We start from the raw sequence: 15,112 nt of genomic DNA on the forward strand, positions 1-15,112 counted from the left end.
TCCAGTGGAGCCATTATTATTTTATATATATATATATATATATATATATATATATATATATATATATATATATATATATATATATATATATATATATATATATAGTTATTTTTGGAGAACACCAGCACTGTATTTATTAAATATAAAATTCAAATATAGCTCTTTTGGACACTTAGGGCCCATTCGCACTAGGAACTGCATGTGAATCGGACAGAAAAGCAGAAAAGCTGTGCATTTGTGGTGCGATTCACATGCAGTTCTGTGCAGTGTAATTTCAGCCCAATTTATTTTGAATGGGCTGAAATCGCACACCACACCAAAAACAGTGAATGCATTACTTTTTGAAACACACGTAACCGCATTGTGTGGTACTTTTGTACTGAGATACGGTGTGGGTTGGCGCAGGCAAAAAGCATTGCGTTTGCAACCCGTATCTGGGGTGTTAACTTTGAACTGACCCATGCAGAGGACTGCAAGGGCACTGTGATTGGAATGCAGTTCAGGAAGCCACACGGGAATGCGGCTCTCCCTCACTGCATTCTTGTCGGAATTAGCCCTAAAGTGTAATCTCACCTTTAGTAATTGTTTACACAAGTCATTAATGGGATCTGGAACTGCATAGGAAGATTTTTGTAAAAAGCTACTGAAGGTGAACATTAAAAGAATTAATCATCCTATATTAAAAAAACAAAACAAAAAAAAAACAAACACTAGATCTTACAGTAACAGATCCACTCAAAACTCAAAATCAAGATACATGGAATATTCACACTATATAGAATTTTGGAAGCAACCCAGCAGTGGCAATGCTCCCAGTGTAAAACAAATTACCTGCTAAGCACTACACAAACTGTTTCAAGTGGGAAGAAAAGGATTTAAAAAAAGCTGAGCCAAACTGCAAAGCCAGTTAACTTACAGAATTTACTTGGCTTTGGTAAAATGATGAAAGCTGTAGGTTGCCAAAGCTGAAGGTGCACCGATTAAGCCCTGAAAATTTCCTTGCCTCCACTTAAAGTGATATTAAAGGCAAGTTCTTTAACCACTTAAGCCCCGGAAGATTTTACCCCCATTCCGACCAGGGGGTATTTTGCGATTCGGCACTGCGTGACTTTAACGCACAATTGCGCAGTCGTGCGACGCTGTACCTAAACGAATTTGATGTCCTTTTTTTCCCACAAACAGAGCTTTCCTTTGGTGGTATTTGATCACCTGTGCGATTTTTTGATCATGCGCTATAAACAAAAAAAGAGCGTCAATTTTGCAAAAATAGCAATATTTTTCACATTTTTTTATATGAAATTCCCCCCAAAAAAAATTTAAAAATCAAAATTTTTTAAAATTTTCGGCCAATTTGTTTTATGCTACCTATGTTTGGTAAAAAAAAAAAAAAATCGCAAAAAGCGTATTTTGATTGGTTTGCGCAAAAGTTATCGCGTTTACTAACAAAGGGAAAGATTTTTGTCATTTTTGTTGTTTTTTTTAACGCGTAATGGCGGCGATCTGCGATTTTTTTTTGCGGTACTGCGACATTGCGGCGGACAGATCATTTTTGACACTTTTGGGGTTACCAGTGACATTTCTACAGTAATCAGTGCTATACATATGCACTGTTACTGTAAAAATACACTGGTAGTGAAGGGGTTAACTTTATTTGGGAGGGAGGGGCTGTGTGTGTCCCTAGGGGCGTGCTTTCTACTGTGATTGGCTGTGGCTTCAGCTGTAAGGACACTGATCAACGGATCTACATACTAGATCCGAGTGATCAGTGTCTTTACAGCGAGGAGAATGACAGGCAGCTTGTTTACACAAGCTGCCTGACATTCTCCCTCTCCCCCGCCGATCGCCGAGTGGCCGGCGGACATCGGGTCCGCTGGTCACACGCGCGGGGGGGGTCCGTGACCACGCGGGAGCGCGCCTCCGGGGGCGCGCGCTCGCTCCCTAGACCCTCACAAGCAAGCAACGTAGCCCTACGTTAGTTTGCCTGTGAGGGGCTGACCGCCGACGTAGATAGTCGTGCGGCGGTCGGCAAGTGGTTAATAAAAAAAAAAAAAAAAAAAAACACAACATGTCATACTTACCTGCTCTGTGTAGTGGTTTTGCACAGAGCAGCCCCAATCCTCCTCTTCTTGGGTCCCCTGCCGATGCTCCTGGCCCCTCCTCCCTGCCAACTGCCCCAAAGCAAGCAGCTTGCTGTAAGGGCACCCAAGCATGGCTCAGACCTGCCCCTCTCGATTCTCATTGGCCTAGCTGGCTGTGATTGACCAGGAAGAGCCAATGAGGAGGGAGAGTCCCCAGAGAGCCGATGATATTGTGCACATTGCTGGATCATGATGGGGCTCAGGTAAGTATAAGGGGGGTTGCTGCACCCAGGTCTTTGAACTTCATGCAAAGAATGCATGAAGGTAAAAACCTTGAGCCTTTAGAACCACTTTGAAGTCCGAACTATAAAAGCAACCATACCAACATGTTTAAAAGAAAAAAAAAAAAAAAAAAAAGAAACACAGAACGGCACACACGGTAGGATGAAAGTCTAATTATGTGACCTGTTCTAGCTTTGCGACTAGCTTCACTTCCAATCAAACACATTCTCACAGAGAAAACTCCATGGGACACCACAGGCCTTACACTGCGTCCTCATTTTAGAAAGGACTTATATATTGAAAAGTGCAGTAAACTCTGCAACATTCAGTAAAGAGCAACACCACTGTCTGCTATAAAAAGGTCCTTATGTATCAAGTGTTGGGCCCACTGTACGATTTGTTGTGACATTACCCTTCATGGTGTTATTTTTAATCTGACGAAGAAGAACATGTTCTAATCAGAACTCTCACTTAGACTTTCATATAGCACGGTGGGGCTCTTCTTCTTTCCAAACCATCTCTTGCGCCTGCTGTGACCCTGTACAAGTCTCCTCTTGATAATTGCTGTGAAGAAGAAACACAAAATCTTATTACATTATCCAGTTTAAAATTACCAAAAATTATAAAATAAAATAGTCAGCCACCATTCTCAAAACATGCCGAGTTTAACATCACATAAACTGGCAAACCGCAGAATAACTTTTGATAGCAACAACTGATTAACCACTTAAGCCCCGGAGGATTTGGCTGTCCAAAGACCAGGGCCTATTTTGCGATTCGGCACTGCGTGACTTTAACGGACAATTGCACGGTTGTGCGACGCTGTACCCAAATGAAATTGACGTCCTTTTTTTCCTTACAGAGCTTTCTTTTGGTGGTATTAGATCACCTGTGCGATTTTTACTTTTTGCGCTATAAACAAAAAAAGAGCGACAATTTTGAAAAAAATATATTTTTCACATTTTTTTATATGAAATTCCCAAAAAAAAAAAAATTTAAAAATCTCAATTTTTTAACATTTTAGGCCAATGTATTTTCTGCTACATATGTTTGGTAAAAAAAACAAAAAAACGCAATAAGCGTATTTTGATTGGTTTGCGCAAAAGTTATTGCGCCTACTAACTACGGGAAAGATTTGTGTCATTTTTATTGTTGTTATTTTTTTTTTTTTTTTACTAGTAATGGAGGCGATCTGCCTTTTTTTTTTTTTTCGGGACTGCGACATTGTGGTGGACAGATCGGACCCTTGACTGACATTTTTGACACTTTTGGGGGTACCAGTGACATTACTACAGTAATCAGTGCTATAAATATCCACTGTTACTGTAAAAATGACACTGGCAGGGAAGGGGTTAACTTTATTGGTGATCAGTGGGCTAAATGTATCCCTAGTGGCGTGATTCTAACTGTGGGGGGGGCGTGGCTTGGGATCTAACCACAGAGACATACTATCCTACATAGCAGGATCGTATGATCTCTGCTGTTACACCAGGGAGAATGACAGGCAGCTTTGTTTACATCAGCCGCCTGCCTTTCTCCCTCTCCAGCTGGAGATCGCAAGTGACCGTGTACATGTAGCCTCATTGTACATGGACAGATAAGATAACATAGAGGTGGGTTCAGGGGCTTCTGAAAAAAAAACGCCCAACTGCTCCTAATCATCCCTTTACAAGTAGCAGTGTACATGAGGCCTGAGTCTTTTACAGTCATTTAAAGGCAGTTGAGTTCAGTGTCGTTTTTTGGAAAGCAATTATTTGCGTTCAGGATGTCCAGAACGTGTGTTTACCGCTGTTTTAAATGCAAAACGCGACCGCATTCGATCACCCGTGTTTAGCGCTTGCGTTTTTACTGTTTAAAAAGGGGAATGATTTTTGACCTCTAAAAACGGATCTGAGCGCAAACGCCCGCTAAATGCCGCTAAACGCAGCTGTAAACGCAACACAACGGACGTTTTAAACGTCCTTTACATAGCTGTTAAATTCCAGCGTTCAAAGGACTTTTTAAAACGTCCCGTGTACATGTAGCCCAACGTTACCATAAAAGGTTACCTATATGTTTAAAAATATACAATGTTCAGTGTTTTTTTTTTTAAATGTTCCCTTGCTTGCATTAGTCCTTGAGAAGAGTAATGATGGTCAGGCTTGGAAGGATGTTAAAAGGTGCTTTTTTTGTAAGCCAACCCAAAGTTTTATACATTTGAGGAGAACAACAGGTGAATGAACTTTTTTTTTTTTTTTTTTTCTGCATACTAGTCTCATCTCGAAAATGAAGAGGTTACTAAAGTTGCAAACAAACATTCTCGTACAACAGTATACAACTTTGGAAGGGATCTAACTTGTTGTATTGTAATTTCTGTCATCTACAAGCATGCATGGTTTTGGTCTTCTGATTTTTTCCAGATGAATACTGTACTGATTAAACAAAAATCGTTCATTCTGGTATTGTATTATGTTTGCCGTTTGGATAATTTTGCATGGACTGTCATAATCGGCTCTCGAAAGCTGTGTACTAACGATCAGATTATCACAGGATAGCTTTAAAAGTGGTATTTTTTATCCAATATTTTTATTGCATGTACTAGACATGACTAATTTTATAGTATTACGATCAGAGCCTGTTCTGCTCCATTCTCTGTTACTATACTATCCTTGCTTGGCTACAGTCACTCAGGTGACAGCCCCTCCAGGGTGACCCGTAGTGTATAAGCCCAAGCTTTGCGGTGACTCCAAGCACCAGCAGTGCACTGCTTATTTCAACAATGACAACTGTATTAATCTAAGTTTTAAAAATGTAGGTGAAAGTAAAAAATACGACCAGTTCAAAGAAACCTGTCCTGTCATGCAGATATTTTTGCTTTAAAACTTTGATTCGCTAACCTAGAACAACTATTCAGATATAGAACTTTAACTTTTGTAATCTGCATACTTTGTTCCACGTCAGCGATTCAGAAGGTTTTACACTGGACATCAGCCAGGCACCTAGTAATTTTAAAAATATCAGATATTGCATTTTCCCTTTTTCTTTCATGAAAAGTTCATTTTAAAGCGGCTCTTCAGTAATTTTTTTATAATTTCATCTAATAAATCTTCAGCCCATGTTTTACTTTGGATAGTAAAACATTTTTTTCTGCCAGTAATTACCTTTTACAGCCCACTTCCTCTTTCTTGTTTGGTTATTAGCCGCCCCAGGCTAACAACATTATGCACAGCTTTCTCTCGAACGCCTGTGAGAGTTTGCCAGCAAGAGAGGAGGGGTGAGTCATAGGAAAGCCATTGGGAAAGCCAGAGAGCTGGATGGGGACAGAGATAACAGGAAACTGCAGAGATCCATGAGTACTCGTCAAGAGAGGAAAAATGCAGGCAAGCAGTGGTGTGTGTGTGATTGCAGTCAGACTTAGTGGAGGGAGATTTCTGCAGCATGTCTGGCAAGTACAAATTCACAGTGTATATATATATATATATATATATATAAATAAAATAAAAATGCAAAGTGGTTGGAGGGAAGCTTCAGAATGGTAAAGATGTTCTTATTACAAATTATGTGAGCAGACTGCAGCTCCTCTTTAACCGTGTGGCGTATGTACAGATTCCATCTAACAAGGTACACAACAAATCATCCACCCAAAACTTACATGCCACGGTTTCTTTCTCTTCAGAGTGGTTTCCTGATGACCAGTACAGACTCTGGCTCCTGCGGAACTTCTTATAGATTTGTGTGTACAAGATTGAAAACATGAGTAGGGAAAAGAGAAAGATGAGAGATACCGCTGCCCAGGTAGCCTCCTGCGTTCGAGGAGTAGAAACAAACCCCTCGCTGGACTTATGCTGGCTGTCACTCAACCTTGTCTGGGCCTTGGCTGGCAACTCGGCACCTGTGTCACGCTGACAGCTGCATTCCTGCTTCTGTTCACCTGATAGTTTCTTCTTAGCAGCACTGGATGAAAGCTTTGGGTCAGTAAGCTGATCATGTAACTGATGAGTAGTTTCAGGTCTTGGTGCAATGTTTATGGTTGTCGCTTTCTGTGGGGAGGCATCAGGGTGGTGTTTAGGAGTGACTACAGGCTGTTCCTTACCAGTCTCTTGAGATACATTGCTCCCAACAGGTTTTGTCACATTAACATCAGGTAAGACAAGAGACTGGTTTACCGGGGCAGGCATGACCTTCTGTACTGACAGCTTTGCCATGTCCTTGTCATGATCTTCAGTCTCCCGGTTATGAACGCTAACCTTTATACTTTGAGTGTAAGTGTCATGTATAAAGCCAACAGAGGTGGTAGAAGATGATTCAGTGGGAGAAGATAACCCACTGGTTCCTGCAGGCTGTGACACTGTATGGGGTTTTGTAATGGTTTTGTCTATGTGTTGCCCAGTTAGCGTACTGAAGGAAATGCTGGCCGATACATGTGAAGATGCCGTATCTTGGACCACAGGGGTGGGTGATAACTCCGCTCTTCTCCTTTTCCGCAACAGATACCAAACAGCTCGCCTTCTTTGGCTCCGAAAAGGATTTAGCATCTGAAAGTATTACAGATAAAATTTACAATAGTATCATGAATACAAGTTTGCCACTTTTCCCACAACAGAGAACAATTTGCTCAAGGATATACTACGAGTAAAGTTCCTTAACAGCCGAACAATGAGAAAGCCCATTACCGAAATGATGGAGCAGGCAAATGTTTGAGGCAAAATACTACACCTGCTTTATTTTTACACTGGATGATCTGGGACATACCACAAAGTGCATTTGTTTCAGCGCTGACGTTGCCATATTATAAGTCAACCAGTCAAACCTCATAGTGGATACATGCAGTTTTCCCAAACCTGTACATGTGCTTGCCTCTTGCTGTATCATTCAGATGGCAGGCAATCTCTGTGGATGGCTGTCAGGCAGAGACGGTGAATTCATTATATAAAAAAATAAAAATAATGAATATATGTAGGGACATCTGCTGCCTTAAAACCTGTGCCCAGCTTGTGTATACTAATGTAGTTACAGATTCTGAACGAGCAGCAAAAGGCACTTTATTATAAAGCCCTCATTCATGTCTATTTATAAGCATTGTGGAGAAATTAATTTTCAAAATACACTGCCCCTGCTGAGAATAGAATCTTGGTAATTTACCAGTCAGTGTAAATACACAGCAGATTTCTCTAAATTGTTAGAAGCCAAATTAAATTGCACTCTTAAATCATTAGGCTACTTGGCCAGTTGTGAATGACAGCTGTAGGAATATGTAGACTCATGCAGCTTTTTTTGCAACCAGTGAGTGGTTAGTTTAACCCTTTCATGCCTAAGCCTTTTTTAGACAGTTGTTACTTATAAGTTAAAATCAGTATTTTTTGCTAGAAAATTTAGAACCAGAACCCCCAAACACATATATATATATTTTTAGCAGGGATATCAGAGAATGGCAATCATTGCAATATCTTATGTCACACAGTACTTGCTCAGCAGTCTTTCAAAGATTTTTGGAAGAAATACAGGTTTATGAATAAAAAAAAAAAAAATAAAAAAAAAAAGTTAGCCCAACTTTTTTGTATAATGTGAAAGAGGATGTTACGCCGAGTAATTAGATACCCAGCATGTCAGGTTTTAAAATTGCGCACACTTGTGGAATGGTGAGAAACTATGGTACTTTAAAATCTCCATAGGCGACGATTTAAAAATATTTTAACGGTTACCTGTTTAGAGTCACAGAGAGTATTATAACGGTTACCTGTTTAGAGTCACAATCGCGGCAATACCTCACGTGTGGTTTGAACACCGTTTACATTACTTACGCATTTTTTATTTTTTTATCACTTTTATTGCCGTCACAAGGAATGTAAACCTCCTTTGTGACAGTAATAGGCAGTGACAGGTACTCTTTTTGGAGGGATCTGGGGTCTATAAGACCTCAAATCCCTCCTTTGCACTCAGCATTCACAAGTTTGACTGTTTTGAATACTGAAATATTTTATTTATTTTTAGTTAATATGGCACATTTAGGGCTCCAGTAATCGCTTCTGGGTTTCTACATCGGAGACCCGATTAACGCCGAATCCGGCTTTGTTCGGGTCTACGGCCAGCTTGCAGACATACCGGCTGGTCGCTCGGGTCTCCCAGTGGGACCGGGGGACCTCAGTGAGCCACAGAAGGCGGCAGGAGGGAGGGGGGACCCCTCCCACTGCTTGTATTAACAGCAGAGTGGCTGATTTGCTGCATCGGTTGTAATTACAAGAATGCTGACCGTCGGCTCTAAAAAAACGGTACTGGGGTTGATTCCTCTAGCTGCCGGCATCATCCTGGTACAACCCCTTGAAGCTGAGGACGCATATTTGTGTTACATCGGTGGGACAGGGTTAGTGACAGGTCGGCGGCAGCCGCAGGTATCCGTGCCTGTTTGCACAGCCAGCAATTACTTGTGGTGTGTGCCAACCTGTTAAAAGTGTACAGCCGGGTCGGTTGCAGCCAGCTGCGCTCAAATGGCAACAGCAGCTGCAGGAGTCCGCAGAATATCTGCCGCTGTCATTTGCACCATGCCAAATCACCAGTGCGAATTTAGCCTTACTGTGATCCTTGAAGATCTTAGAGAAGATATCCTCAAACTGCAGCCCTCCAGCTGTTGCAGAACTACACATCCCATGAGGCATTGTAAAACTCTGACGTTCACAGACGACTAGGCATGATGGGAACTGTAGTTCCTGAACAACTGGAGGGCCATAGTTTGAAGACCCCCGTCTTAGAGACTAAAGAACATCACATTAAAAGCAGGTAAGTAGGTTAGTGATGTCATGTTAAAAAGCTCTTTTACTGCTTGTAAATAATACGTAAATAATTTCATGTCCGTTGTCTGGGTAGTTGTTAAATTTAAATACCAAGTTGTGATTATTAATAGATTATAAAAAGAAGATTTAAAATAAATAAGGGATTTCCGGTTGTAGCTCAAAGAATAAAAATCCTGATTTAAGTATTTAAATGATGTATACATTTTAAAGACAAATTCAAATTACAGAAACCATATGTCAAAATATGTATTTCAGTGCAGCTTCAAATGACATAGTTTACCTGAAAATCCCTTTCATGACAGAGACCTGCACGGTCTTTTGAAATAAGGGACGGCCTGATCAGTAAATGTTGGTAGGCTCCATCCTGTACTGTCTCATACTGATGTTCATGGGGAATATTTTCTTTCAGCCAATACCTTATCTCAGTCATATTCATGTGAGACATCTCCAGAGTTGAGCACCAAGTGACCAGGGCAAAGGGCTAAAAAGAGAGGACACTGATGGTTTCCACATATAAAGTCATTGGTAACATACACACCCATTGTTAACAATGTAAACAAAACATATACATTAATAATGTAATTTGATTTTCACGCCCAGGTCACACTGGTGCAACAAACGCTCCAACTTTGAAAGCACATGTCGCACGACGTGTATAAATCAATGGTTCCCTATGAGAGCCATCCTAACTGGTCTGACTTTGAAAAAGGTTCCTGCACTACTGTGGTCCAACTTTCATATTGAATGGGCTGAAAAGGGACCACTTAAGTCAGATCATCATCTTAACTGATTCAACTTGTGGTGTGCGACTTATGCTCTGAGGATCTTAAAGGAGAATTCACACGCCAAAATTGAAAAAAACAAAAACACACACACAAGTTGGGTCTCCCCCCCAAGAACTTATTGGGCCCCTTTGAGCCTGGTATGAATCGAGAGGGAACCATACGTCAGGGCCATGATGGGGCAGTGATGTCACATAGGAGGAAAGATCTCTGGATGGTTGTCCACGGCCCATGGCTATATAAGAAATGGCAGACACCAGAGCTAACACAACAGCAGGAGCTAGCGTCCGAAGACTTCAGTGGAGGGAGAGGAATCGGCAGAAAAACCAGAGCAGAAAGACAGCGGAGGGAGAAGAACCAGGGGAGGAAAACATCAGCGGACGGAGAAGAACCATAGGAAGAAGGCATGTTAGAGCTACGGCGGGGGACATTCATTTTGTAATTAAGGACTTTGTCAAAAACCTGCGTACCGTTTATTTTTGAAACTTTTTTGGGTGAATGAGTAGGGGTACAATGTACCTCATACTCATTCACATGGGGGGGCGGGATCTGGGGGCCCCCCCATTGTTAAAAGGGGGCTTCCAGATTCAGATAAGCCCCCCACAACTACTGCCCAGGGTTGTCAGGAAGAGGCCCTTGTCCCCATCAACATGGGGGCAAGTTGCTTTGGGATGGGTGGGACCCCGCGCGGTTTTATTTTTTTATTTTTTTGGCCTGGTATGGACCGATCAGAGACAGATCCCATTCATTAAATTTGCATAGAAGTCAGACATGATGTCTTAGGGCAAAGTCGGATCGGAAATTGTCCCACTTCCATGTCGAAGCAGTGTGAACGCAGCCTAAGAAATCACTGAACAATCGGCTGCACTTCTAACATATCATCCATGGGACCAGTGCTATAAGAGCTTGTTCACTGTTCAGTGACTGGAGCTCAATACAAACAGTCACAATACAAACACGTGAACATCCCATTACTGTATGTACAGAATTGTTTAGACAAATATTTAGGGTTCAAATTTCAGACAATATTTTTTCATTTTGAGCAGAAAGGGGAACAGGCATTTATTGCTTCCTATATTCCCTGTGGGGAAATGTTTGCTTACTTTAATTCCTTAACAAGAGATTAAAGAGATTAGAGAAATAGACCAACGAGACAGGAAGACAAGGACCGCAATAAAGGTGTGCCTAAGGTTCTAACCCAACATTCAACCGCTGGAGGAGATATAGCAAAAGACAACACTCCATTTTACTACACAAAGATCCAAAGTACCAAATTATTTACAGCGTCCGTAGAAAACTTATTAAATCTATAAATTTGGAAAAAACTTGCACAAGTAGTAAAATGTACTTTTCTAGGGCATACATATTGCCTTCTCAAGTGCAGAAAAAAGTTGGAGCAGTTACTATGATAGAACTTTACATTCCTATAGCACAGGACATTTAAATATATCATGGGGAGGACTCTTACCCTCTCTCTAGACAGGCTCGGAAGAGGCGTGATTATATGTCTTGGAACACAGCTTCTTGCCACAAATGATAAGACTTCCTTCAGTTGAGGGTCCACACAAGGATGGTAGAGGAAGGCCACACCTGCATGCTGGGAAACAAACAGGTCATGTGACTTTAAATTATGCTTCCGTCATAGTTACTGCTCTATTACATTAGCTGATGGTAAGCTGTACCCTGCAAAAGTACAGAAAAATAATGCAGTAGACTGTCCTTTCTTTTCAAGGTAAATAACTATAAACTACTTGCATTTCATGATCATTTATCTAATACACACAAACATACACACAAATTATTCACAGCGCTTCACTTTTTCTACATTTTGTTATGTTACAGCCTTATTCCAAAATGGATTAAATTCATTATTTTCCTAAATAATTCTACAAAACAATACCCCATAATGACAATGTGAAAGAAGTTTGTTTAAAATCTTTGCAAATTTATAAAAAAAAAAAAATTACATGTACATAAGTATTCACAGCCTTTGCCAAGACACTCAAAATTGAGCTCAGGTGCATCCCGTTTCAGTTGATCATCCCTGTGATGTTTCTACTACTTGGGAGTCCACCTGTGGTAAATTCAGTTGATTGGACATGATTTAGAAAGGCACACACACACACACACACACACGTCTATATAAAGGTCCCAAAGTTAACAGTGCATGTCAGAGCACAAACCAAGCCATGAAGTCCAAAGCATTGCCTTTAGACCTCTGAGACAGGATTGTATCGAGGCACAGATCTGGGAATTGGTACAGAAAAATTTCTGCAGCATTGAAGGTCCCAATGAGTACAGTGGCCTCCATCATTGGTAAATGGAAGTTTTTTTTTTTTTTTTTATCAGTAAAAGAAATACTTTATTGGTATCCTAATCCACTACAAAACGTATACAACAAGAAATATATACACCCTAGTGCAGTGGTTCTTAACCTGGGTACGATTGAACCCCAGGGGTTCGGTGAGTCAGTCTCGCAGGTTCGGCGGGGCGGGGGGGGGGGGGGCAACGGGGCAATTGCTCCCCCCGAGAAAATATTACTGATTGTGAGGCCGAGCGCACCCCGGGAAATCAGAGCTGCGGTCGTGACAACTCACAGCCATTACGCATAGACACTTGACGCTCCGCCCCCTGTACCTCCCCCAGCAGGTTTCCAGCCTATCTCCTGCAGGCTGCTTGCTGCTTCAGTGGGTGGGATGGGGATGTACCTGGACACTGAGTTTTCGCCCGCCTGGAAGCGGGAAGTGTGAACAGCTGAGCAGAGGGAGCCGAGTGAATGTTCCTGGAGGTAGGCTCAGCACGCTGTACATGGTGGATTCGTTTACAAGCACCTCTATGCCCCCTGGTGTGTGCCCTCCTGATAACCCATGGTATGCCCTCCCAACACCCCCCCCCCCAGTGTGTGCCCTCCTGACACCCCATGGTATGCCCTCACACCCCCCCCCCCAGTGTGTGCCCTCCTGACACCCCATGGTATGCCCTCCCAACACCCCCCCCCCAGTGTGTTCCCTCCTGACACCCCATGGTATGTCCTCCCAACCCCCCCAGTGTGTGCCCTCCTGATACCCCATGGTATGCCCTCCCAACCCCCCCACCCCAGTGTGTGCCCTCCTGACACCCCATGGTATGCCCTTCCACCCCCCCCCACCCAGTGTTTTTGTGTGAAAATCATGTTTTAATGGTTTTGTTCTTTGTTCTTAATGGTTTTGTTCATTTTGTGCACCCATGTATAAATCTATACCTAAATATATACCTATGTTTTGAATATGAAAAAATCATATTTAAATTTTTCCAATTAAGAAGGGTTCGGTGAATGCGCATATGAAACTGGTGGGGTTCAGTACCTCCAACAAGGTTAAGAACCACTGCCCTAGTGTGTTCATAACATCACAATACAGTTCGAGTGTATATGTAATAAGCACGTGTACGGACTCATATACAGTCTGCTCAACACACAAGTTCAGTATTGTTAGGTAGTTATACAGTACAGTGTACCAAGTGTTCCAAGGACTCAGAAGACCATTCCCAGATGCTATACAATAGATATGTGGCTCAGAGTACCCTAGCTGGACATGAAACTGTTCAAAACTAGTTCTACCGGGGACAAACCCGGGGTGTCCAGCCAGAGGTGCCACAATTTCTCAAATTTACCATAGCATCCTCTTTGTTGCCAGAGGTATTTTTCCAGCCTCAAAGTCTTACCTATCTGGGATACCCATTCCCCCACCATAGGAGGGTCAGTAGAGATCCGATGTCTCAGGATCAGTTTACAGGCCTGAAACAAAGCCCTTTCTATGGCCTGGCCAGTGGTTTCATCAACCTGGAGACCATCCAGAATACCCAGTACACACTGTTTGGGATACCCACTCAGGGCCATCTGAAAGACCCTGTTGATGGTCTCTATAACACCCCTCCAGTATATGTGTAACTTTGGGCACCTCCAGACCATGTGTATGAGATCCCTGTGACCTTGGCTGCATCTAGAGAAGGTAGTACTGTCCCTGAGACCCATTGTGAACAATTTTGCTGGAGCATAATGTACATACTAAGCAAACATAATTGGGATATACTTTGAGCTACATTTAGAGAGCACCGCTGGACTGCTGACAAGGCCTCCGTCCACTGCTCGTTCCCAAAGGCATTCACGTCTCTCTCCCACCTAGCACAGCTTGTATCTGGGTGATCTCCAAGGAACATGTTAAGTAACATTCGGTAGCATTGAGAAATGGAATTAAGTCCTTATATAATGTGTCAAGTTTCAATCATATAGTTGAAGATGGGAGTGGATGAATAGTTCAACAAATCCGTCCCCTGCTGTGCCTTTACAGCATGATGCAGCTGGAAATAGAACTGCATCAAGTATGGCAGACGAAACATATCTTGAAGCTCCAAAAAGCAGCATAAATCCCCATTGGAGAACACCTGTCTCAAGTATAGCACACCATACCGTTCCCACTTTGCCCTGTAGGACAATGGAGTTAGTTTAGAATAATGTGCATTACCCCATATTGGGCTAAATCTAGTAAAACCTGTAACTTTTTGTAGTTGCCTAATCTTATTCCATACAAAACCACTATGTGTTACGCTAAAGAGTGAATAATAACCAAGTGAAAAAACCATCTAATGTTGAAAATTAATATACTAAAAATTTATATGCGGGTGATATGAGCATCCTATAAATGTAGAAAACATGTAAGCATTAATGAACCAAACAGCATGTGAAATAATGTGCATAAGAAAGGTCCTTCAGTGAAGAAAAAACACTCCCACAAAAATAAAATAAATTATATATATATATATATATATATATATATATATATATATAAAATATATATATATAAAATATATATATATAAAATATATATATATATATAAAATATATATATATAAAATATAAAATATATATATATAAAATATAAAATATATATATATAAAATATAAAATATATATATATAAAATATAAAATATATATATATAAAATATATATATATAAAATATATATATATATATATATATATATATATATATATATAAATATATATATATATATATATATATATATATATATATATATATATATATATATATATATATATATATATATATATATATATATATATATATATATATATATATATATATATATACACACACACACACACACACACACACACACACACACACACACACACACACACAGGCA

The 15,112-nt window shown here is 40.9% G+C and overlaps 1 protein-coding gene across 1 annotated transcript in view; it reads right to left on the reverse strand.

Moving 5' to 3' along the window:
* Nucleotides 1-2,741: 2,741 nt before the first annotated feature.
* The window catches only part of TP53I13 (tumor protein p53 inducible protein 13), an 81,138-nt gene continuing 68,767 nt past the window's right edge, over nt 2,742-15,112 (reverse strand). Inside the window, exons 6-9 of the mRNA XM_082247411.1 lie at nt 11,378-11,506; nt 9,408-9,608; nt 5,992-6,874; nt 2,742-2,924 (exon numbers count right to left, since the gene is read on the reverse strand). Coding sequence (XP_082103537.1) covers nt 2,815-2,924; nt 5,992-6,874; nt 9,408-9,608; nt 11,378-11,506 — 1,323 coding nt within the window. The 3' untranslated portion in view covers nt 2,742-2,814. The remainder of the gene's footprint in view (nt 2,925-5,991; nt 6,875-9,407; nt 9,609-11,377; nt 11,507-15,112) is intronic.

Source organism: Pelophylax lessonae, assembly GCF_965119305.1.
Source record: "Pelophylax lessonae genome assembly, chromosome: 2".
Classification (NCBI taxonomy): Eukaryota; Metazoa; Chordata; class Amphibia; order Anura; family Ranidae; genus Pelophylax; species Pelophylax lessonae.